At 36.7% G+C, this 26930-nt stretch overlaps 1 protein-coding gene across 1 annotated transcript in view; it reads left to right on the forward strand.

Annotated features, from left to right (window-relative positions):
* The window catches only part of RANBP17 (RAN binding protein 17), a 439101-nt gene that overhangs the window by 305853 nt on the left and 106318 nt on the right, over positions 1-26930 (forward strand). The window contains exons 17-19 of the mRNA XM_015141394.3: positions 10080-10143; positions 10235-10343; positions 26239-26342. Coding sequence (XP_014996880.3) covers positions 10080-10143; positions 10235-10343; positions 26239-26342 — 277 coding nt within the window. The remainder of the gene's footprint in view (positions 1-10079; positions 10144-10234; positions 10344-26238; positions 26343-26930) is intronic.

Consider the following 26930-nt stretch of genomic DNA (forward strand, 5'->3'; position numbering starts at 1 on the left):
GATCAGTCATGAAATATCTTTGAATTCATTTACATAATGGAATATGTGAGTGGTGTATCTGTTTTTAGTGCAGTTACTGGTTACCTAATGCATGTTTTGTTTTTCCAATCGATTTCTTTATTATAATGTGTTTTTCAATCTTGATTTTAAAGCAATATATTATTTCTGTATTGGGAATAAGATGACATTCTTCAGCAATAGAAACACTTATGCAAGATCAAAATCATCACCTATAGGCCCTTGTTAGTGGAAATCTGTTTATATATTAATATTCAAAATATTTTTATTTAAAATATTAGAAGTAAATGAAAAGCATGTTATCTCACTATGAGGTTTTTTAATGTTCTTTGTTTATAGTACATGTCTTCAGATACTTTTTGTTTTATTTTTTCTATTTTATCTGCTTCAGATGAACCTTACTCAGTGTTTATGGTGCTCAAAGCCAGTCTCTGAACTTTGGTGTTCTTTTATGTGACCACTTGTTAGAAATTGAAATCACAGAAGACCCCATTTTTAGGAAGTATTAAAAAGCCTTTGGTTGCCTTAAAGCAGTAGTCTCAGACTTTAGTGAGCATCAGAATGTGAGTGCTTTTTAAAACACAAAGTGTTAGGTCCCACTCCCCAGAGTTTCTCTTTCAGGAAGTGTTAGGCCTGGGCCTGAGAATTGTAGTTTTCACAAGCCTCCGGTTAAGTTGGTGGCTCCAGGACCATACTTTGAGAACCTCTGACTTTAGGTAGTTAGAAAATGGAGCTGCATTGTATGTCCTGAGCAGAAAAGTCTGGTACTTCTGTCACAGACACTTTTTCATAGGACTTCGTAAGACCCACTAGACTCACATTTTTAGGGATAGTCTAGTTCCTAAATAACGATGCGGGGCGTAAATCCCCAGATTGTAACTGGGTCCCGAATTGTAACTGGGTGGCTGTTGTATTTTACCCCAAAATTACTGTTTGCCAAATTTGAAACTTTTCAAGTTGGTAAGACTGTTGTTATTTTAAAATCCAGTGACCTTTTTGACAGAAAGTTTATGTTTTCCCATCAGATTCATTACATGGGTATTTATAATAAATTTAGCAAATACATTTGAGTGACTGTTTAACATACTCTTTATATGTTCAAGACTAAAGTCCAAGAATTTCTGATTAAATAGCTTTTTTGAACAGGCACAGAGCTGAAATGGCTCTGTACAGAGCCAGCCCTCTGTGTTCTGTGTTCACGTTCAGTACTTGGGGATCTTTCCCTTCTTTGAAATGTTTCCTGGTCAGAAATTTTAGTTTCTGTCTAAATGGGAAAAGGGTGAGATTGTTCAAATGATTGGAACAAGGAAGCTTCTGGGAAAACTGGAGCGAGAATAACGGTCATACAGAGCAATCAAGTAAACTTATTTTAAATGCTGAAAACGGAGAACAGTATCACATTTTATCCAAAATTCTGTTTGTTTGTTAATCATTATTTCAAGTTTTTGTTCTTTTGAAAGATAATTGATCAGTATTTCTTCTGCAATTTATTGTTTACTCAAATTTGTAGCAGTTAACATGCTCCACTTGGGTTTCAGAAAGGAAATTTCATTCTCTATCAGGCCCTCTGTTGGTAGTTGGCCTTTATTACATAATCATCAAACATGGGAAAACTAAAAATATCTAGAGTGTGTCTGTGTGTGTGTGTGTGTGTGTGTGTGTGTGTGTGTGTGTGTTTTGAGGTCCTTTTTGTAATATACTTTAAGTTCTGGGATACATGTGCAGAACATAGAGGTTTGTTACATAGGTATACATGTGCCATGGTAGTTTGCTGCACCTATCAACCCATCATCTACATTAGGTATTTCTCCTAATGCTATCCCTCCCCTAGCCCCCCAACCCCCTAACAGGCCCCAGTGTGTGATGTTCCCCTCCCTGTGCCCATGTGTTCTCATTGTTCAACTCCCACTTACAAGTGAGAACATGTGGTATTTGGTTTTCTGTTCCTGTGTTAGTTTGCTGACAATGATGGTTTCCTGCTTCATCCATGTCCCTGCAAAGAACATTAACTCATCCTTTTTTATGGCTGCATAGTATTCCATGGTGTATATGTGGCACATTTTCTTTATCCAGTCTGTCATTGATGGGCATTTGGGTTGGTTCCAAGTCTTCACCATTGTAAATAATGCTGCAGTAAACATACGTGTACATGTGTCTTTATAGTAGAATGATTTATCATCCTTTGGGTATATACCCAGTATTGGGATTGCTGGGTCAAATGGTATATCTGGTTCTAGATCCTTGAGGAATTGCCACGAGTGGTTGAACTAATTTATGCTCCCACCAACAGTGTAAAACATTCCTATTTCTCCACATCCTCTCCAGCATCTGTTGTTTCCTGACTTTTTAATGATCACTGATCATCAGAGTGAACAGGCAACCTAAAGAATGGGAGAAAATTTTTTTAATCTCTCCATCTGATAAAGGGCTAATATCCAGAATCTACAAGGAACTTAAACAAATTTACAAGAAAAGAACAACCCCATCAAAAAGTGGGTGATGGATATGAACAGACACTTCTCAAAAGAAGACATTTATCTTGCCAACAAACATATGAAATAAAGCTCATCATCATTGGTCACTAGAGAAATGCAAATCAAAACTACAATGAGTACCAATATCTAGCTTTTTAAAATCAGACTCTATAAGAGACTTCCACATTAGTTTTTGAGTTTATCCAAACTTTTTTTTTTTTTTTACCTTATTGATACTGTTAATGTCAACAGTTCTCAAGATTAATGACTTCTCCATGTTATTGCAAGGCCAGCTACATAATTTGCAGGGCCCACCTCAAAAAGAAGAATGTGGGGTTTCTTGTTCAAAAAATATTAAGAATTTCAAGACCTCAACAGCAAAGCATTAAACCATGAAGAGGCTCTTCTAGGCACAGGGTCCCCTATGCAAGTGTACAGCCCACATGCCTATGGAGCTGGCTCTGGTTTTGTTTGGTATAAAGAAATAATTCCTTCCATTTGGCCTCAGACTGACTCTCTAAGATTGTCCCCTTAAGTTCCTGTATACCTGAATTTGGTGAATGTAAGTCCCATCCATATACATCATAAATCTATTTATCTACTAGTTTATTTCAGTCATTTTCATTTCTACAAGCCAAAGAATCTTTTTTCTTTCAAAGTCACTTGATGACCATGAAAATTTTATTTTTCACCCCTACCTTTCCCAGCTTCATTTGTCTTTCTTTTGCTTGCTTGTTTTAAGTACAATAATTAGAACTTCATCCTTATCTAGAGTTAACATTAGTAAGACTAAAATAGTGGTTTTTAAATTTAATTCCATACTCATCTTGAATCTTACTGGCCTCTTTCACAAATATTTATTAAGCATTTGCTAAGTACACGGCAAAAGGACAAATAAAACATAGACCCTGCCCTAATGGATTTTACATTCTGACAGAATTGACACTGATTCCAAACTTCCTTTTCTATATTTCTCCAAAGAGCTTAAAGTCAGTTGTTTTATCAATATAGTTTCTTTTTCTTCTGTTTAAATTTAACTCAGATAAATTACATATTAATTTTCTGAAAATCTGCACATTAAAAATAATGTGGGTATGTGACATTGTGATATGGCTGATTTGAGGGAGCCCCTTTTATTCGAGGTCATTTAGACATAAGCTTATAGATAAACCATTAAGTATGTGGCTTTTAAACTTACTAAGTAGTGTGCAAACCAGACATCCTCACATCTGTTTCTGACCTTCCCACCATTTGGGTATGAATCCTGAATGTGGTGTCAGGAAGGAGTAGAGAATGAGAGATGACGCAAAGGGCAAGAATGAAACAAGGGTGAAGGATGAAAGTAAAATTGTTTATGTCTGTTACAGTAACTATTTAGCAATAAACAGTAATATTTCTGCTTTTGTGAAACAATATTAAAATGCATTGCTTTATTTTACTGAATACCACCATCTCCAGATGGTTTGTGAGAATGTTAAATAAAACTAGTTTCAGCTTACATCCCTCAGGCATACTTCTATTAGCATTTTTTATCAGAGGAAATGTTGATTTATTTCATTGTTTTCTGTCTCTATCAGCCATGGAAAAGTCATCCCATAATTTATCTCCTCTGTTTGTTTGTATACTAGAATCAGGTGTAGAATCCTCCATATTCCCCTCCTATAGCCCCCTTATTTAGACCTTCACCAAGTTCTTTAGATTTTTGTTTCACAAAATTATGTACCTTGAGTATTGTTTTGATCTGATCATTTCTCTTCCCAAAAGCCCACAATCTCTTCCACTTGCTTCTTAGGTCAAGCAAAATTATTGACTTAAATTTGAGCCGTTTGACGGTACTTGACTTATTGAGTTCCCATAGCTAATTTCCTGATCCTCCATTCGACCACAATTTGGACTTTATACTTAGGCCAAGGAAATTTATTTTACCTACCCCTTGACACCTTTCATTATCTTTCACTGAATCACCACATTTGCCACTCTCCCTCATTTGACACTTTGTAACTCAATTAGGTTTATTCAATTTTTCAGTCTTGGCTAAAGACTTAGTAAAGCCATCATGAAATAGCTTAATCCTTAGTCCTTTAATACTCACTAAATATTAATTTCCTTCATTTTCTTTCAAGTTGTGGTTTATTTTTCTTAATATTTGTGAACACCTTGTTTTCAATCTATATATCTGGGTATGAATGTTATATTAATATAGTTTAGTATTTGCTGGTCTTGTCTCCTATTAGATTGTAAATTGTTAGAGATTAAGACTTTTTTCTCTTCCTTTATAGTTTCAAAACTTCATACCGTGGGCATTTAGAACTTATTGTTACCCCTTCTGTTCTGTGATTATGTCTTAACTTCAGTTCCTTGTAAATGATTATTAGTATCCCTTAAGATACTTCATCTTGGTTATACCTATTTGGATTTTTTATGTGTATCTTTTTTATTATACTTTAAGTTCTGGGATACATGTACAGAATGTGGAGGTTTGTTACATAGGTATACACGTGCTGTGGTGGTTTGCTGCACCCATCAACCCGTCATCTACATTAGGTATTTCTCCTAATGCTATCCCTCCCCTAGCCCCCCACCCCCCGACTGGCCCTGGTGTGTGATGTTCCCCTCCCTGTGTCCATGTGTTCTCATTGTTCAACTCCCACTTATGAATGAGAACATGTGGTGTTTGGTTTTCTGTTCCTGTGTTAGTTTGCTGACAGTGATGGTTTCCTGCTTCATGCATGTCCCTGCAAAGAACATGAACTCATCCTTTTTTATGGCTGCGTAGTATTCCATTGTGTATATGTGGCACATTTTTTTTATCCAGTCTGTCATTGATGGGCATTTGTTTTGGTTCCAAGTCTTTGCTATTGTGAACAGTGCTGCAATAAACATACGTGTGCATGTGTCTTTATAGTAGAATGATTTATCATCCTTTGGGTATATACCCAGTAATGGGATTGCTGGGTCAAATGGTATTTCTGGTTCTAGAATCTTGAGGAATCGCCACACTGTCTTCCACAGTGATTGAACTAATTTACACTCCCGCCAACAGTGTAAAGGCATTCCTATTTCTCCATATCCTCTCCAGCATCTGTTGTTTCCTGACTTTTTAGTGATCACCATTCTAACTGGCATGAGATAGTATCTCATTGTGGTTTTGATTTGCATTTCTCTAATGACCAGTGATGATGAGCTTTTTATCATATGGTTGTTGGTCACATAAATGTCTTCTTTTGAGAAGTGTCTGTTCATATCCCTTGCCCACTTTTTGATGGGGTTGTGTTTTTCTTGTAAATTTGTTTATGTTCCTTGTAGATTCTGGATATTAGCCCTTTGTCAGATGGATAGATTGCAAAAATTTTCTCCCTTTCTTTAGGTTGCCTGTTCACTCTGATGATAGTTTCTTTTGCTGTGCAGAAGCTCTTTAGTTTAATTAGATCCCATATGTCAACTTTGGCTTTTGTTGCCATTACTTTTGATGTTTTAGTCATGAAGTCTTTGCCCATGCCTATGTCCTGAATGGTATTGCCTAGTTTTTCTTCTAGGGTTTTTATGGTTTTAGGTCTTACATTTAAGTCTTCAGTCCATCTTGTAAATAAATATTGATGTTATTACCCAACTTATCAGAAGTGGCCAGATATCATATGAGGATAACCAATTAGTATAGTTTTTGGCCTATATAATCTCCCTTAGTACTTTTATAATGAGTAGTTCTTCCTTCTGTTCTTTTCTTTATATTTGCTTAAAAGGAATTGTGTCTGTTTGTGTGTCTGTGTGCATGTCTGTGTGTGTGTATGTGTGTGTCTGTGTGTGTGTCTAGTAGGGTTCATAAGCAAAATTCTACTTTTGAAATAACTAAACTTACATTTCAGTTACTATACTTTGTATGTATAACCTAAGTATGGCAATTTCTGACATGTAATATTGTCATCTGTGAACTTTCTTCTTTCATCAGGATCTAACTCTGCAAAAAGTGTCTGTGAACATGTATGACTTTTAAATATTTGCCCAGATTCAGTATGATTACCCACTCTTTTGTACTTAGTGAATATGATGTATCTAGTACACTACTGTAATTCTAAATCAAATTTTTTCACGTCTTTACACTTCTGTAAATAGGATATATCTTATAATTGATGGTATTTTTAAGTACTTTTTCTTAGTAGTACATATTATATTGATTTTTTTGTTTTACAATCAGTGGTGTTTTAGATTTGATGAAATGTGGTAAATAGTCAGAAAAGGCCTGATACTGTGAATTGAAGTCATACTTGGTGATACTGTGTCGAGCAGCTACTGAATTGTGTAGTACTCCTGTAACCTAAGAAAGCAGTTCATTCTCAATTTAGTTATCCTCCTTTTCAAAGGATACAGATTTTCAGAATTTTCAGCCATCTTATAAGATTATTTTCTTGTTTTTCTTTATGTGTTATCCTAGCTATCAATAAGACCATCTTCACCCTCTTCAATGTTTTCATAACTGTATGGCTAGAGACAGAGATTTTCTGGGAATTTTGTTTAATGGGTTACTGCCAGCCAGAATGTAGAGTTTGCTCAATCCTGGATGTGATGCTGGCTCATTAATGAATTGGTCCCTCCTAAAATAAAATGTTTCCCTGTCCCTTCTGGGACTTGATTCCGATTTCAATTGTATTTCAAGGAGCAAATGATCTCTGGAGGAGAACTAGTCTCTTTAAAATCAAATGGATCTGATATACCCTAGTGAAAAGACCCTAAGCTTTAGAGCCAGACCGATCTAGATTTGAATCGTGACTCTTCTCTTGACATGTTCCATATGTGATGTTTCCTCTATTAATTTTACTCACTCTCAAGACTTCTAGTACTGTTGCTACTGTTACTGTTACCACCATTACCAGGTTTACTGCTAAGAGGTGTTTTGAATAGACCTCTGAAATCTAACTCAGTGTTGCCATAATTTATCTAATGCTCCACCCAGCCAAAATGGCACAACTCAGATGAACCCTAGTCTCTTAGAGAAGAATAAGATCAGAGTGTAAAGATCATAAAGATGACGTGTTCATTTGCCTTTTTTAACATTACAGACCCACTTAAGAGCCATAACTAGCTTTGAATTGAATTTCTATAAGAGAACATAAATATTCAGGTGAACTCTCATTTTTTTCTTTATTGAAAAATGTAAAAATTCATTCTTAATCATTTTTTTCTTTGGAATGTAATTAAAAGGCAGTGAGGCTGGCCTTGGTACAAAGTGCACAGATGCCGTTCTGCAGAAAATGTGTCTTTGACAGATGAGATTCTTCCTGTGAATGTTCTGTTTATTGCTTTCATAAATATTCTATTGTCAAAACATGACTTGCTGTTTATTAACAGCACTGACAGGAAGATTCCTATTAATGGCAGCATTCTTATTACCCATAGACCCTGTCACTTTTAACTTTGCAATTTTAAGAGAATTCTATTTGGTAATTACTTAAGATATTTCTAAGTTTATTGATCCTACCCCTGTTTAACTGAGTGAAGTCTGAGTGGCAGGTCTTCAGCCCAGTGACTGACACTGGGAATAATCATCAAATCTGCATCTTTGGAGGCAAGGAAAAACTTGCTACCTGTCAGCCTTGGTCTTGTTGCCCTGCAGCCTGCCAGAAAAACCCAGTGCATTGTGGCCAGGCACGGTGGATCACTTGAGGTAAGGAGTTCGAGACCAGCATGACCAACATAGTGAAACCCCATCTCTACTAAAAATACAAAAAATTAGCTAGGCGTGGTGACCCATGATTGTAGTCCTGACTACTCAGGAGACTGAAGCAGGAGAATCACTTGAACCCGGAGGGGTGGAGGTTGCAGTGAGCTGAGATCACACCACTGCACTCCAGCCTGGGTGACAGAGCGAGAGTCTGTCTCAAAAAAAGAAAAAAAAGAAAAACACAATGCATTGAGCACCTGCTGAGAGCAGTGCAAGAGGAAAATGCATGGATATCGTCCCTGCCCTTAGAAAGTTTACTGTCTAATACAGATACATGCTAAAATGTAGATGCATATTTTAAATAATCAGGTATATGGCTAAGCCAAACATAATGCTTCATATGCAACTGGAATAGTTGCTTTGGAATCAGAGGGACTTGAATATAAATCATACTAATTGTTTATCTTTTGAAAAATTATTTAATTTTTTTTAGTTTATTTCCTTACCTGAAAAATAGAAGTGATACTATCTATCTCATGAAATTGTGAAAATTAGCCTTGCAAGTTGCACACGTTTTGTGAATTCTCTGCATCTTTCTTTTTCCATGATTGATAACTGGCAAACACATTTGCATTATGTGATCCTCAGAACAATCCTGTAAAGTAGCTTGGGCATAGGTTTCATCCTCATTTGTTGGAGAGAGAAACTAAGGCTGAGACAGGCTAAGTTTATTACTTGGATTCATTGAATGGTATAGTCAAGCCCAGGTCTCCTGACTCGTGTTCCAATGTGTTTTCCACTCTTTGATACCCATGCCTGAGTGACTAAAATTTAGAATTATACTTCTCAGTGCCCCTGTGCAGAGGCAGTAGACTGAGTCATATATTTGGAGATGATGTGAAGGAAACAGAAAGCCAGTGTTTTCCTTGTAATATGAATGGAGCCATATAAGATTATTATAGCCTTCAAGAAAGGCATGAGTGGGTGTTAGGGAATGGCCGAGAGATGCTCTAGCTCTGGTAGAAACACATGACTATGGTAGAGTAAGAGAAGAGGGTATTTGCATACTGAGTAGATGTGTTTAGAATCCACATCATACCGGAAATTATTTAGGCCTTGTATTCATGTTTCTGATTTCTTAACTTCATGCTCCTTCTAAGTTGAACTCTTCAGGTGATAATGTGGTACAGCAGAAAGAACATGGCCTTTGGAACCAAACTACAGTTCAAATTTCAGCACTGTCAATCCATGGCTGTTTGATCTTGGGCAAGTGACTTAATTTCTCTTAGGTCCTGTTTCATTATTTATGGACTAAAAATAATAATCAATACTTAACAGTATAATTGTGAAGATTAGGTGAATTAACATATGGAAAATGCCTTTTACATACTAGGCACTTGAGAAATATTAGTTCCTTTAAGCTGTCCATCTATACTTGATGACATACAGTCTGCTATATCCTCCTAATTATATTCTGATCTTAGATTTCTACTAAGAGAGCTCACTGTTTCTTAGAATTGAGTAATTTTCTCTTTTTTGATAGCCTATTATGGGTCTTTTATAATTATTTCATTATGAAATAACATTAAGTAAGTAGAAGTTCGCAAGTTACACCCAAAATATAAAAAGGGGTCAGTTTTAATTTTCCACTATCAAGACTTTAATAGTAAAGGAGTTCTTGTCTTAATTATAAAATTCATTCTTTCTTTCCATAACTAGAATATATATAAGATAGAAAAAGTAATTGCATTGGTTAATAATAGATTATCATTCTTAACAAAAGGAAAGACATTTCTATAGGAATGCTCTTTAGAAATTATATTTATTTTTTATAAGTAGAAATTGATGCCACTACAGTTCACTGTTACTTTGTGATTTATTACACACTGATATGACAAATATATTTCCTTAGATTCCTTAACTTCTATTACCTATATTCTTTTAAAAAAACTTGTGAAGATAGATGCTGTGAAATTCATGCTAAAAAACCACACGGTAAGTCTTATTTCTTTAATTAATGAATAGAATTTTACAAATAGTTGAGGTAAAGCGTTAGTAACTTGGATTACTCTTTTGCTTTTATTAGAGTGAACACTTCCCTTTTCTTGGCATCAGTGACAGTTACAGTCTCAGTGACTTCAGGTGTCGAACAACCTTCTACACAGCGCTCACTCGCCTTCTGATGGTAGATCTAGGTAAGGTTAAGAATTTAAACTCAATAAGGGATCAGCCATATGCTTGTGTGAATAAAGAAGTGGAATACTAGTGGGTACAACATTTAACTCATTAGAATTAGCCATTTCGGACAGTTTTCTACAACCTTCTAAGATTTGAGTGTTCACTTGTTAGCATTAGAGCCAAAAGACAAATCTTTGTACTTAAGGTGGCATTTTTCACTTCACATAACACTTGCACTGATTTTTTACGTCATAACTTACTTTCTGCCTGTCCTTTGACACATTGATTTTACTGCTAGGAATCTAGGAATAATCTTAAACAGACAAAAACTTTACACACAAGGTTTTTTTGCTTGTGTGTAAAGAAGATTTCCATCATAGTGATGTCTAAACTAGAGAAAAGGTGGAAATGATATAACTGTCCAACAGTAGGGAATTGTAAAATTATGGCACGCCCACTTACTTGTGGAATGATTGGCACTCAATAAAAATGAATATTTAAAGACAAGGCGATAGATGAAATTTTATATTATAACATTAAGTGAAAAGGCAAAGTGTTACACTGATGCAAATGGTATGACTATGTATGTTGGAGATGGGGGGGACAATACTTCAGAAAAGGCTTAAATGGAATTCTTCAAAAATGGTTAGTACATTCATTGTGAAAAACCGTGTAGAGGGTCCTCAGAAAATTCAAAATAAAATGACTCTACAATCCAGCAATCTGACTACTGGGTGTATATGTATCCAAAGGAAATGAAATGAGTATATCAAACAGCTGCATTACCATATGTTTATTGCATATTCACAATAGCCAGGATATATGGAATCAACCTAAGTGTCCGTCCACAGATGAATGGATAAAGAAAATGTCGTATATATACACAATGGAATACTATTCAGCCATAAAAAAGAAAAAAAGTCTGCCATTTGCCACAGTATGGATGAACCTGGAGGACACTATGTTAAGTGAAATAAGCCAGACATAGAGGACAAATACTATATGATCACTCATATGTGAAATCTGAAAAAGTTGATCTCATAGAACTACAAAGTAGAATGGTGGTTACTAAGAGCTGAGGACTTTGGAGTGATGCTGGTCAAAAGATACAAAGTTTCAGGTAGATAGAAAGAATAAGTTAAAGAGATCTGTTGTACATAGATGGTGAGTATAGGTAATAACAATATATTGTATTCTTGAAAAATACTAAGAGAGTGGATGTTAAAGGTTCTCACCACAAAAATGATAACTATAGAGGTAATGCATTTGTCAATTAGTTAGATTTAGTTACTCTACGTCATACATATGTACCTCAGATATATTGCAGATTTAGTTCCAGACCATCATGATAAAGTGATACAATAAAGCAAATCACACAGTTTTTGTTTTCCAGTGTATATAAAAGTTAAACTTACTGTACTGTAGTCTATTAAGTGTGTAATATCATGATGTAGATACAATGTACATATCTTAATTTAAAATACTTTATTGCAGCCTGTGCGGTGGCTCACACCCGTAATCCCAGCACTTTGGGAGGCCAAGGCGGGTGGATCACCTGAGGTCAGGAATTCGAGACCAGCCTGACTAACGTGGTGAAACCCTGTCTCTACTAAAAATACAAAATTAGCCAGGCATGGTGGTGAATGTTTTGTAATCCCAGCTACTTGGGAGGCTGAGGCAGGAGAATTGCTTGAACCCAGGAGACGGAGGTTGCAGTGAGCCGAGATCACGCCACTGCACTCCAGCCTGAGCAACAAGAGCAGAACTCCATCTCAAAAAACAATAAAACTAAATTAAATACTTTATTGCTAAAAAAATTCTAGCAACCATCTGAGCTTTCAACGTGTTGTAATCTTTTTCCTGGTGGAAGGTCTGGTCTCGATGTTGATAGCTGCTGACTGATCAGGGTAGTTGCCAAAGGTTGAGGTGGCTGTGGCAATTTCTTAAAATAAGACAACAATGAAATCTGCTGCATCAATTGACTTCCTTTCACAAAAGATTTCTCTGTAGCGTACGATGCTGTTTGATACAATTTGACCCACAGGAGAACTTTTTTAAAAACTAGAGTCAGTCCTCTCAAACTCTGCTGCTGCTTTATCAACTAAGGTTGTGTAATATTCTAAATCTTTTGTTATTTCAACAATGTTCACAGCATCTTTACCACAAGTAGATTGCATTTGAAGACACCACTGTATTTGGTCATCCAGAAGAAGCAACTCCTCATCCATTCAAGTTTTATCACGAGACTGCGGCAGTTCAGTCACATCTTCAGGCTCCACTTCTAATTATAGGTCTCTTGCTCTTTAAATCACATCTGCAGTTACTTCTTCCCCTGAAGTCTTGAACCCCTCAGAGTCATCCGTGAGAGTTGGAATCACTTCTTCCAAATTCCTGTTAATGTTATTATGACCTCCCCATCGAATCACAAATGTTCTTAGTGGTATCCAGAATGGTGAGTCCTTTCCAGAAGGTTTTTGATTTACTTTTCCCTGATTCATCAGAGGAATCTGTGGCAGCTCTAGCCTTACAAAATCCTATTCCTGAGCAGTAGGCTTCAACAGTTGGCTTAAAACTTTCAGTAAACCATGCCATAAACAGATGTGCTGTCATCCAGGCTTTGTTGCTCTATTTCTAGAGCACAGGCAGAGTAGATTAAGCATAATCCTTAAGGACCCTAGGATTTTCAAAATGGCAAATGGGCACTGGCATCAACTTCAAGTCACTGTCAGCATTAGCCCCTAATGAGAGAGTCAGCCCGGTCTTGGAAACTTTGAAGTCAGACATTGACCTCTCCTCTCTAGCTATGAAAGTCCTAGATGGCATCTTCTTCCAATAAAAGGCTGTTTCATCTGCACTGAAAATCTGTTGTTTAAGTGCAGCCACTTTCATCAATGGTCTTAGCTAGATCTTCAGTATAACTCACTGCAGCTTCTCCATCAGCACTTGGCTGCTTCACCCTGCACTCTGAGGTTATGGAGGCATCATCTTTCCGTAAACCTCATGAACCAACTTCTGCTAGCTTCTCACTCTTCTTCTGCAACTTCCTCACCTCTCAGCTTTCGTAGAATAGAGTTAGGGCCTTGCTTCGCGTTAGGCTTTGGCTTAGGAAATGTTATGGCTGGTATGATTTTCTATGCAGACCAGTAAAACTTTCTTTGTATCAGCAGTAAGGTTGTTTCACTTTCTCATTGTGTGTTTTTGCTGTCATTTTAGTTTAATCGCTTTAATTTTCTTCAGTAATTTTTCCTTTTCATTCATCACCTGGCTACCTGGTGCAGGAGACCCAGTGTTTGACCAATTAAAGCTTTTGACATGCCTTTCTCACTGAGCTTAATCATTTCCAGCTTTTGATTTAAAGTGAGAGTTGTGCAGCTCTTCCTTTCACGTGAATACTTGGAGACCATCACAGGGTTATTAATTGGCCTAACATCAATATTGTTGTGTCTCAGAAAATAGAGAGGCCTGAGAAGATGGAGAGATACAAAGGAATGGCTGGTTTATGGAGCAGTCAGCATATACAATATGTATCAATGAAGTTGGCTATCCTATAAGGGCACAATTTGTCGTGCCCCACAACAGTTACAATAGTAACATCAAAGGGCACAGATTACCATAACAGATATAATAATAATGAAAAAAGTTTTAAATATTAGTAAAATTATGAAAATGTGGCCCAGAAACACGAAGGAGGTTCATGATGTTGGCAGAATGATGCCAATAGAATTGCTCGACTCAGGTTTGCCACAAATCTTCAGTTGTTTTAAAAAAAAAAAAAAAAAGTGTAGTATCTGTGAAGCACAATAAAACAAGGCCTGTCTATATACCTCAAAACCTGTTGTATACAATAAATAACATAAAATTTTATCTGTAAATTTAAAAAATAATTAAAAATGCTAAATGTTGACTTTGGGCTGTAGCATGTAGGTAATTTTTTCTATTTCGGATCATTTGAATTTTTTTAGTGTATTCCTTTTATAATGGTAAAAATTAACTTATTTTTAAAATTTGTTACTAAAAAGCTAAAGTTAGTGAGAAGTATTTACAGATGGGCAGTACCTTAGGATGGGCATTTAAGCTTCTTTGTAGTGACTATGTTACTCTAGATTCCCATTTCTCATATTGGAATACTGCAAGTTAGACCAGTTATACATGAGAGGGTTCAGTCAGTGACAATATCATCCTTAGACAATATAGTACCAATAATACTTTTTTTGTTTATCTTGCAGTCTATTAATACATCAACTTAAATATGAATATTTAAAAACATGTTCATACAAACAGAAGAAAAATAATTTTATTTTGCACATAAAAGGCATTGAATTTTGAAATGGAAAGGGGACCACACCCATCTATGTTTCATGCTTTTTTCCCTGCTTTGCCACAGACTAAATCACCAGAAAGACAAACTGCCAAAAGTTGAGAGAAATGCAACTAGAATGATTAAAGAGCTTAGTGGGATTGATTTCTAAGGAAAGATTAAAAGAACCATGTATGTATAACTTGGCTAAGTGACAACTAGGGCTGGAGGCAAAGAGAACTGTCTATAAATATTTGAAGAGTGTAAACCAGGCATGCAAAACCCAATCATCTGCTACCTTAGGGAAGTGGGAGATGTAACAGAGTGACAGCTTTTCGTACCGCATCCTGGCCTATTTTACCTCTTGGCTGCTGTGTTGGAGAGAAGAGGAGCAGCCCAGACTGTGTCATTGTCCTTGACAATCATTTAGAAAGCACAGCGTGCTAAACTCTGAGGGCAAGACACAGATGAATCAGGCATACTGGGTCCTGGCCTCAAGGAGCTTGTCTTCTCGCTTTCCCAGTTGTCCAAGCATTAAAGAGACCTCGAAACACTTGTCTGGACTTAATTTATTTCCCAGGCCTTAAAAATGCTCTTTTAATAACCCTGTCACACAGAGTGAAAGAAGTGAGGACACCAAAGTTAAAGAGAAGTATCTAGAGGAGAGTTTTTAAAACTAGGTCCATGTCACTCACATTTTCAGAACCTGGGAATGGAATGGGTTAACGTATCCTTTTTGATATGGTCATCACAGATATGGAACCTGCTATGAATCTGTGGTAGGTTAAACAACAGGATAGCACTATCAGAGCCTGCGCACAGCCCCAACTCTGTATTCACAGTACTACTGTACTTATTACTGCATTGATAATTGATATTCAGGATGATGCCCAGAAAGACATTGCACACTTTTTGGAAAGCAGATTTGCTCTTATTTAGTATTGCTTAATGTAAACTATGAGGTATGAGAAACTGAAATAAACACATATAATTTAAATGATGGATTTTATTAGTTTTCCCAGGATTCTATTCCTTTGACATACTTAACCATAACAATATAAAAAATTCACGTTTTTAGTTCAAAGTTTTTTTTTTTTAATGTAAGTATCTGTTGTATTACAAGCACTTTTTAGACAGCTTGAGAGAAACAGAAAGAGACAGGCTATGGTGGAAGTGCTTAGTGCATGGTAGGTGCTGAATATAAGTGAGTTGAAGCTGGATATAAAAAAATTTGAAATCATAGTAGCTACCCCCATAGAACTTCCACATGTTTGAAAAGAAACTCCTTCCTTATGTATCAGTAATTTTTACTTTTTAAAATAATGAAATGTATGTGATAAGCATCAAGTTATGATTAAGAGCATCAGGTATGATTTGTTGTATGAATTACCAGAGCTGCTTTCTCTTGTTAAAAACTAGAGTTGTTTCAATGAGAACACTTGGACACAGGAAGGGGAACATCACACACCAGGGCCTGTTGTGGGGTGGGGGGAGCGGGGAGGGATAGCATTAGGAGATATACCTAATGTAAATGACGAGTTAATGGGTGCAGCACACCAACATGGCACATGTATACATATGTAACAAACCATGTTGTGCACATGTACCCTAGAACTTAAAGTATAATAAAAAAGAAAAAGAAACCACTAGAGTTGGTCTTCTTCCCAAAATTATGTTGGGCACCTTCCCGGTATGGACTACCTCTTTTATATTTTTCTAGCACCAGTCAAGGTCTTTACATTGCAGATGCTCAGTAAATGCTTGTTGAATGAATGACAAACAAGTGTACAGTAACCAAGATACCATCATTGTGGCTCCTGGAATCAGCTCTGACTGCCAGGTTCTTTCTGGACGTAGCTCTGATCATTGGCCTCTCCAAGACAAAACAAATCAAGTGGCTGATTACTTTCACAAGTGATTAGCTACACTTGGCCACTCTTGTGCCCGATTAGTCTCTTGTTGCTCTCTGTTCAAAGTGTTATTACTTTATAGACGATGATTTGTTGAGCATTGTTGAACACAGTTTTTATTATTTGAAGCCTTGTCTCACAAACTAGGTTGACTGGAACATGGCTGTCAGAATTTCTGTATATATGGCTTGATAGTTTTCTATTGTGTGTTCATTGTCATGGAAACAAGGAAGAAAAAGATAGTGCTGTTGTCAAGAGCAACATAGATTCATATATCAAATGAAAAAAATAGAAACATTAGATAATGAGAATCCTCCTCAAATTAAAAAGAAAAATGAAGACAAACTTTTTATATCACTGATTTTGGAGAGTGGGAGTGGGGATAAGAATCACATAGAAAAAAAACACCTACTTCCTTGCAAAAGTGTCGGATGTGATTCTTGGATGGAAATATAAAACATTCTAATTGAATCCTACAAAAATAAATTGAATATGTCTTTTGTATAAGCCTTGCACATTGGAGTGATTAGAAAGGGGGAAAGAAATTGGGTGTCACATTAATTGGTATTTACTTTGAAATGCATTTTGGTTTCTACTCAGTGATTTGCACTTTGTATGAATTTAATTAGATGCTATGTGCCCCAGGTTGTGTTTCAGATGAAAATGTAGGGGGTGGGGGTGGTTGGCAATAAACAGTTGTACCATTTTATCTGATTGCTTTAGCTAAACTAGACAAAATGTTCACTTGCATAAAAAACAGAATTGAAAGCATTTCATCATTAGAATGGTGGTGGTTCAAAACATGTGAGAGATGTTGGCAAGTTTTTTTGGTGTTCCAAGAAATGATCAAAATGAATGTAGAAAATCCCTTCATGTGCAGAAAAAAATGGATGACCAACCGTATGTGCACGCATGTTAGCCCTTCTAAGAATCACTTAAAGTTCCCTAGGTTATTTAAAATTAACTTGGTCGATCTAATAAACTAAAGGTCGATCTAATAAACTAAAGGAAAGATAGTATTACCCGAGCCAGTAAATGGAGACCCTCCAAGGAGCTATTCAGTATAAAATACTTGAATACATAAAAATCTTCTATTTTGTTTAATTTGAATGCAGGTGAATTTAGTTGACAAATACTGAAGAGGGTAAGTGTGGCAAGGCGCTATAACAACACTTTTCATCTTGTGAAGGACCGAAATTATTATTTGCAAATTCAGTTTTTACCAGCCGCAAATTTGAAAGTGCTCAGTGTCACCATGGTGGATTTTCCTTGGACATGTCATGATTGCATCTTATGTTGTACTACTTAGAGGAGAAGCACATGGATAGGATTTGAGTGAGCAATGCATTCCTCAGGTATTTAAACTCTAAGAAGCAGCCATATTTTTAATTACTAGGGGGATACTAATATTAAAATGATGTTTATGGATGTAAAGAGTTCTATCTTTAGGGGTGAGGGTAGCACAGTATCCATATGCTTTGTCTTATAAGAGGTAATTGGCATCTGAAGATATCACTAGCTTAAATTTAAGAAATTTTAAATAACGAATGACTTGAATAACAAAGGAAGAGTATTCTAGAAATAGCTACTAAAGATAAAAGTAAAAACACAGAGGAAGGAAATTTTTCCTTTTCTTTATTAATAATAGTTAACATTTTAAAAAATATATAGTTTATAAACCACTTTAACAGGCATTTATCCTTTTTGATCCTTACAACTGCCCACATTAAATAGGTATTATTCCATTGTTTATCTGTTAGAAAACTGAAGTTCAGAGGCCGGGCGCAGTGGCTCACGCCTGTAATCCCAGCACTTTGGGAGGCCGAGATGGGCAGATCACGAGGTCAGGAGATCGAGACCATCCTGGCTGACATGGTGAAACCCTGTCTCTGCTAAAAATACAAAAAAAATTAGCTGAGCGTGGTGGTGGGCACCTGTAGTCCCAGCTACTTGGGAGGCTGAGGCAGGAGAATGGTGTGAACCCTTGAGGCGGAGCTTGCAGTGAGCCGAGATCCCACCACTGTACTCCAGCCTGGGCAACAGAGCGAGACTCCATCTCAAAAAAAAAGAAAACTGAGATTCAGAGAGATTAAATGACCTGCCCAAGGTCAGTCATGTAAGTAGTATCCCTCTGACCGTATATTTTCATCCACTTTCACTAAACTATTACTTCATCTTTTACCTTGCCAACCAATTAAGAAATAAAACTTTTTCCTTCATTTTTATTTGAACTATTTGGTCCGAATGATTGATTTGGGGCTTGCAGGCAGTGAAAGAAAAGGAGAGAGGATTACTTCCTAAGCTTCTATGAAATAAACAGATAGATGCATGTTTATTGTTTGTGCTATATTACAGTTTGATGGTCAGCGAAAATCCAGTGTGGTTTTTAAAATTTGTTCTTATGTCCAATGATTGGCCAAAGCGTATTTCTTCTCATGGATAAAGGAACACAGAGGTGGGTATCTCAGGAGGCTTAGCAAGTGAGGGGCTTGATCAGAAATAGCTAATAGATCGGAAGAATACATCAGTGTATCAACTGTGTCCATGACTTGGCAGAGATTATCTGAAAAATAGACATAGGGGATGAGGGAGTGGGCAGTAAGGGGTAAAGAAGCAGCTGGAAATACTTAAAATCTATAATGAGATAATTAAGACTAATTAGCTGGCCCTGTAGGCAGAAAGCAGCCCATTAAGTCCAGATCCAGTTTTAATAACTTACCTGGTTTTGAGGCTAGACAGTCCAGAGCACCCCGGGGAATGAAGTGTTTCATGGATGAGACTTTTAGGGTGGGATTCTTTGAAAATGGGTAGCTGTAGTCTGCAGTGGGCAGTGTATTTTTTTTTTCTGGGAACTAAAATAAACACTCTGGTTCCCTAGGGGGACGAATTAAAGGCACCTCAGTTTTCTCATCTGTTAAATGGAGAAAACTACATAGAAGAGTTATCATGTGGTTTTAATAAGAAAGATATACAAAAGGGCCTAGAGCAATTCCTATCACAAAGCAAGTTCTTAGAAAATATTAAGAAACGTTTGTTGAGTGCACTATTAGAAGAAGCATTGACTGCTGCTGGGACCTCAAAATGAGGCAAGTTTGGTGCTCTTAATGCCATCTACTCTGCCCTCAATATTTGGAGCTATTTTCCTGTGGAAGCAAGATCTGATGACACTTCCCAACACATACCAAAATATCCTGCCCTGCCTGAAGCCAGAAGTCATTTCAAAACTAGCTAGAACTCCTAGGCAATTTAGAGGGAAACTGAAATGAAAACCAAACTGTGGCCCAAGTTTCAGGGACCAGTTAAGCACATTTCTCCAAGTTTTACTGTAATATAACTTAGAAGTGGTATCTTAATGAAACATTGGGAAATAGCAGATGATCTGGGCCTAGACCTGCAAGTCACCAACTCTTATGAGATCGCCCATTGTTACTTGGTTTCGAATGGACTATTTTCTTCGCCCTGTGCCTGTATCTCCTTGTTTATCTCTCCTCTTAATTTTCCTTAATTTGGACCAGAGCTTCATTATACCTACTTTTTTGCAAAAGTGTTGGATGTGATTCTTGGATGGAAATATAAAACATTCTAATTGAATCCTAGAAAAATAAATTAAATATGTCTTGTATATAAGCCATGCACATTGGAGTGATTAGAAAGGGGGAAAGAAATTGGGTGTCACATTAATTGGTATTAACTTTGAAATGCATTTTGGTTTCTAGTCAGTGATTTGCACTTTGTATGAATTTAATTAGATGCTATGTGCCCCAGGTTGTATTTCAGATGAAAATGGGGGATGGGGTGGTTGGCAATAAACCTGACCTTTACTGACTATATTGGTTTTCTGTTATTATTGCTGTAACAGATTACCACAAGGAAGTAGCTTAAACAATACTAATGTATTATTTTATAATCCTAGAGGTCAGATGTCCAAATGGGTCTCAGTGAGCTAAAATCAAGGTGTCAGCAGGGGTCTAAGGAAGAATCTGTTCTTTTGCCTTTTGCGGCTTCTGGAGACCACCTGCTTTCCTTGGCTCATGGCCTCCCTTTCTCCATCAGCGTCAGGCCGAATCCTTCCCATGCTGCCATCTTTGTGGTTCTCCGACTTCTGCTTCTCTTTTCCACTGTTAAGGACTCTTGTGATTACATTGGACCCACCTGGGTAATCCAGAATACTTTTCTGTTTTAAAGTCAGTTTATTAGCAACCTTAATTTCCCTTTATCATATAACCTAATATATTCACAGGTTCCAAGAATTAGAATGGATGTCTTTGAGAGGGTAATTATTCTGTATTCTACCTGCCATATTGGTTTATCACAATTGCCAGTGTTTCACACAGTACTTATACAGTAAATCCTCAGTAACTGTTGGCTACCATCATTTACAGTTACCATATCATTTCTATTACTTACTTCTCCTTGCCCACTTCCCCCAACTCCCCAGTAATCCAGCTGCTGTTTGCATTCAAATTTAAGGAAATGAGAAGTTTCACTGTTTTGTATACACTTCGGAGGGGGAGCAAACCCAGATTTTTGTTGTTGGTGTTATTGTTTTAGATTCATATGCCATAAAATTCACTTTTGTAAAGTACGTAATTCACTGGTATTTAGTATATTCAGAATATTCATAAAATTGTGCAGCCATAACCATTATCTAATTCTGCAACATTTTCATCATCCCCAAGAAACCCTGTACCATTAAGTAATCGCTCCTCTTCTCCCCTCCCCCAAACCCTAGAAACCACTAATCTGTTTTCTGTCTCTATGGATTTGCCTATTCTGGGCATTAATATAAATGGAATCATACAATTTGTGGCCTCTGTATCTGGCCTCTTTCACTTAGCATATTTTCAAGGCGCATTCATGTTTTGACATGTATTAATACTTTGTTCCTTTTTATGGCTGAATAATATTCCATAGTGGATGTACCACATTTTGTTTAGCCACTCATCAGTTGATGAACATTTGAGTTTTTTTCTACCTTTGGTTATTATGAAATAATACAGCTGTGAGCATTTGCGTACAACTTTTTGTGTGGACATGTGTATTCAGTTTTCTTGGGTAAATACCTAGAAGTGAAATTGATGAGTCAACTGGCAACTCAAATTTTTTGAGTAACTGCCAAACTGTTTTCCACAGTGACTACACCATATTACATTGGTTGTACCATTTTACATTTCCACCGATGGAGGTTTTAAATTGTACAAAATAATAAATGAAATGTCCTACAAATAAAGTATCTGTCAGCCAACATACTTAAACAGTTACTCTTATATTTTAATGTGATGTCTCTGAAGGAAACAAAATGTTTAGAACTTACAAAATGAATAACTTTCTGTTTAAACATATTCTCAGAGGCACAGTGGAGGTGATTAGCTTTGGGTTTCACCTAAAAACTAAGAAATTTACAATTTTTATCTATGCATGACTGAGAACTTACAATGTTATGTTCACATTTACTTTTCCTGATGGCAATGAAAATATTAATCTATAAATTGGCACTTTACCTTCAAATCATATTGGTTTCTGGACCTTTGTCTTATTAAGAAAAAAACTAACAGCTTCAATTATTATTCATAAAATAATCATATATACATTTGGAACACTAAATATATGACTACGTACTTGAATGTGAAGTTGTAAGAGAGTGAGCTCATGTTTTCTCCTTTTGCATCAGAAATAGTAAATGATACCTGTATGGTAATACAGATTAGAAAAAGTCTTTAATAGTAATGTTGTATAAAGTTGTTTGCATGATATAAACAAAAATATCCAGTTCTCCAGCTTTGATGGCACAGCATATCACGTTGCAAGAGCAGGAACGGTGCTAACTAAAACAGTAAACATTTTTATAGTATAATGCACCAGTGTCTTATATTTGCCTACTTTAAACCCAAGTGATTGTCTAGGAATTCCATTTTCCTCACCAGAACTAAGCTGGCTGATCTTCACTCTCTTCTGACTTCATGCAGCTCCAAATTCAGGATTCTGTGACAATAACATTAGTCCCCATCTCTGATGTCTTCCACCTTACCAGAGACCTGGAAAAGCATGAGCTTGGGAGTAAAGCAGACGTGGTTGGGAATCCTGCCTGACATTACCGGCTGGAGGATGTTGGGCAGGCTACCTAATTCCTTTGAGTCTCTCTGTTCACATGTAAAACGAAGAAAATCATACAACTTCATGAGATTGTTCTGACCATTAATGACTTGCAACAGTACTTTGAAAACAGTAAGAGCCACATAAGTGTTTTTTAAGCAAATAAAGTACCAAATCCATTGCCTGCATAAGAACTCAAGGAATAACAGTGTTATTCAGTCACTCCACAAATATTTCTTGAGTGCCAGACCCCATTCAAGGCACTGGGGATCCTCTATGATGGAAATAGAACAAGTTCCTTCCCAAGGAACTTACATCCTAATACAGAGGATAAACAACAAATGAATAAATATGTCAATGAATAGCCAGTGTAGTAAGTCCCATAAGAAAAGTAAAGCAGGTTATGGGGTTGGAAAGTGATGTGGGGGGAGGGGAACTGTGGGTAGCACTTTAGATCGAGTGGTCAGGGAAGGCCTCTCTGAGGAAGTGAGAGTTAAGCAGAATTGCTGCTCACATTACTGCGTTTATAGTATTTGCTCCTTGACTTCTCCCTGCACATTTTGGTAGCTTGTCTCTTGTGCTCGTGGTATCCCTGTTTGCTTTAAAATTTGAATGGAGAAAGAGATGGAATCAGGAAGTTTTTTTTATCTGTAGCTCAGAATATTAAGTTAGGAGTTGAAATGTTAAAAGTCTGAATTTGTCTTTGTTCTGAATAAGCATCCTTACCTTGGAAAACTTTGTTCCCAAAGGAAGGGCACTGGGCTGGCAATCTTGCAGTTATACTTTTCTTGATTACCATAATCACCTCTCTAAGTCCATGTTAGACTCAAGACAACAATAGTGCTAATGGCTGTCACTTATTAAGTACCAGACACTGAGCAAGGCGGGGGGGGGGGGGGGGCGGTTACAGATGTTTTGTCATTTACTTAATTCTCATGGCTAACTTTATGAAGTAAATATTATGTCTCTTAATTACAGGTGAGCACACTAAGGCTTTGATGAGTGAAGTGACTTTACCCAAAACCAGACAGCTAATAGTAGCAGAGCCAGGATTCAAGCTTAGATAAACTTTTTTTCTTTTTTTTAAGAGATGAGATCTCACTGTGTTGCCCAGGTTGGTCTCAAAGTCCTGGACCCAAGGGGTCCTCCTACCCCAGCTCCCAAGTAGGCAGGATTATAAGCATTCACCAGTGCTCCAGCTAAGCTTAGATAAACTTTGTGATTTCAAAGCATCCATTCTTTATAGCACCGTCATCTGCCTGCAGTGATAATTTCCACTGTTCTCATTAATAATTCCATGTTTAGAAAATACTTTATCTTAGAAGAGTAAGATTACATGGCTTAAGTATAATGTACATATATTTTATGTATTTAGGATTTGATAATATATATTTCAATTATTTATTGTATTATTCTATGTCAGGTGTTAAGAAAATAAAGACGTTCTAAAATTCACCTTTATTGAGAAATTACTTTTTATCTAAACACAGTATTTCCCTAATAATGCCAGGCTCTATTCTGTGCTAATACTATAATACTAGTACCACCATTACTATTTATTGAGCGTCTTCTATTTTCCATATATTATAACATTTAATCTTCACAGTGACCCTCGAAGATAAGTATTTTTATACTTATTTTATAGATTAAGAAACTGAGACTCAGAGTAATTAGTAAAATATCCGAAGTTAAATAATATACGGTGGAGTCAGACACCTGGGCCTGTTTACTGCAGAGCTCTACATCATTCTCCTTCACTGAGAAACACAAAGATACAGTCTCAGCGCTGTAGAAGCTAATCTGAAGATACTATCAGCGTAAGCTAGTAGAGCTGATAATTCACATGTATACTTTATAAATTTTATCTCATTTAGTTCCCACAGTAACCCTGATCAAATGGTAGTTGTGGTATAATGTAGGTAGTATTGTTATTGCTATTATTAGATATGCGCTTAAATATCTGCAATTCAAGGCAGACTGGTACGATGGTTAAGAGCCAGGCAAAATGCTATGGGAATCCAAAGGGAGAAGGGAGATAACTTGATTGGGAGTCAGGAAAGCTTAGCTTAGACATTGGGAAAGATATTATTTCACCTAGGCCTTGAAAAATAACATCTGTATGGGTCTGTGTTGTCACCAGTTAACAGAGAAGAGGAGTCACTTGGTCGCATAGCCAGTTGACAGAGAAGAGATTCTAATTTGGTCTGCCTTACTCTTCACTCAGGACACTGACCTTCGTTTAGAACAGCACACCAGTAAAGATTAGTTAGCCTTTTGGCATCTGTTTGTAACAAAGCTAAGTCCCCGATTCTGTTGTACTCCTGAAACAATGTGAAATTGAAGGAAAGAGATAAATCACAGAAGATCAGAGTCAGCCAGATCAGCCATTCCTTAAGAGTCAAAGGATCTTGATCCTGCCAGGACCTCCGTTTCTTTGTCTGAACGACGACTATAGGCCAGTGTTTTTCAAACATTCACAGGCATCTGAATCATCTGGAGGGCCTATTAAAACAAAATTGCTGGGACCCACCCCCAGAGTTTCTGATTAAGTGGATTAGGATGGAACCTGGGCATTTACATCTAACAAGTTCACAAGTGATGTCGATGCTGCTAGGTCAAGGACCAAACTTTGAGGACCTTCTCTGAGAGCTCATTTCCTCTCTCATACTCTATTTAAAAACTCTACTAATAGCGTAGAAATTAGGCGGTCTGAACCATGTCGTTCCACCTCCAACTAAGTATTCCACCTTAAGCAAGACACTTAATCTTTCTCTGCCTGTTTCTTAAGTAGAGTGCAGCTCATAGCTCCCTGTGACTTAGGACGAATGAGTGGATTCAATCTCTCATTTAAAAGAAACCCCTTTTGAAAAAGGATACTATATAAATTATCAATTGTGCATATCCACGTGTGAAGTGAAGATTCTGCTTTGACAGAATCCTTGAGGAAACTTCAGTCTACCTTTAAAGTAAAAAGTTAATAGGAATTGTCTCTTTTCCCGCTTCTCTGTTTAAAAAAAAAAAAAAAAAAAAAAAAAAAAAAGGAAGCTTAGTGTAAGAAGAAATGTACCCATGAAGAATGTATTTAAAATCCAAATGACCCATAAGGACCCCATCCTTTTTGGCAGATAGAAGTTTCCCTGCCATTTATTTAATAAATTAATTAAAAAGAACATAAATAAAAGAGAATAATAACTTAGAGCTATCTGGGCACCTGAGTCTATGAGCCTTTAGGGCCTTGGCACCCAAAGAGAAGGGGAAAAAAACACTGCATCTCTGAGGCTTTGAAAGTGGCCTTCCTTGAGGCATTAGAGAAGCTCTAGGGGCCCTAGGAGCTAAAGGACTGAGATGCCTGGGGCATGAGTCTGTTAGATCCCCTAAAGAACCAGGGGAAAAAAATGACTGGTAAGTAATTCTGCTATTTCATTTGGTGCAAAAGAGAAGGCAAAACACCAGAATATTCAGTGAGCAAAAGTACAAAATGTGGCATGGATGTGAATGCAGGCTGACCCCGTCTCGGGAATATTTCTAAGCCTAAATGAAGCACTCAGTGCTGAGGACAATGTACAATTCTATGCATTTTAAACCATAGTGACCCTTTTGTTTCTCTGATAGGCGAAGATGAGGATGAATTTGAGAATTTCATGCTACCTCTTACAGTTGCTTTTGAAACAGTATTACAAATATTCAACAACAACTTTAAACAAGAAGACGTAAAGGTAGGTTTGTTTCCAAATATGAGGAATGACAGTTTTGTTTTTTCTAGGATATCTAGATCCAGAAAAGGGCTTTGCATATCTGTGTGTGCTCTTTGCCTCCTCAGACCTGCTTTCCCAATTGCATGTCTTTAATTTTTACTTTTATTTAAGCATTTTTCTAGTTTCTTATACAAATGAACTTTGAGGTCAGCAAATAGTTTTGGACAGTCAGTTCATGATTAGATGACATAGATTTGTCTCCTCTGGCAGTTACTATCTTTAATAGGATATTTCTTGTGGGTACACCACTTTAAACACCCCTATTCCCTCATCTGTCCTGCACTGTTATGTTTCAACATATCTATATAGAGGAATGCACAAACATACACATACTAAAACACTATGTCTCTAAATATTTTTTTAAACAAGAATTTATATAAATCAAGACTTTATTAAATGGCTAGGCATATATGTATAAATAGGAACTGGTCTTGAAGTATTGCATTCTTAAACGGAACAAAGTGATTAGGATAACTGATAGCTAAATAAGGTTTTTATGTGCCTGTGGGAGCCATATTAGGATTGATTTGACAAGTCAGTTCAGCTGTG

This window comes from Macaca mulatta, chromosome 6, assembly GCF_049350105.2.
Source record: "Macaca mulatta isolate MMU2019108-1 chromosome 6, T2T-MMU8v2.0, whole genome shotgun sequence".
Lineage (NCBI taxonomy): Eukaryota > Metazoa > Chordata > Mammalia > Primates > Cercopithecidae > Macaca > Macaca mulatta.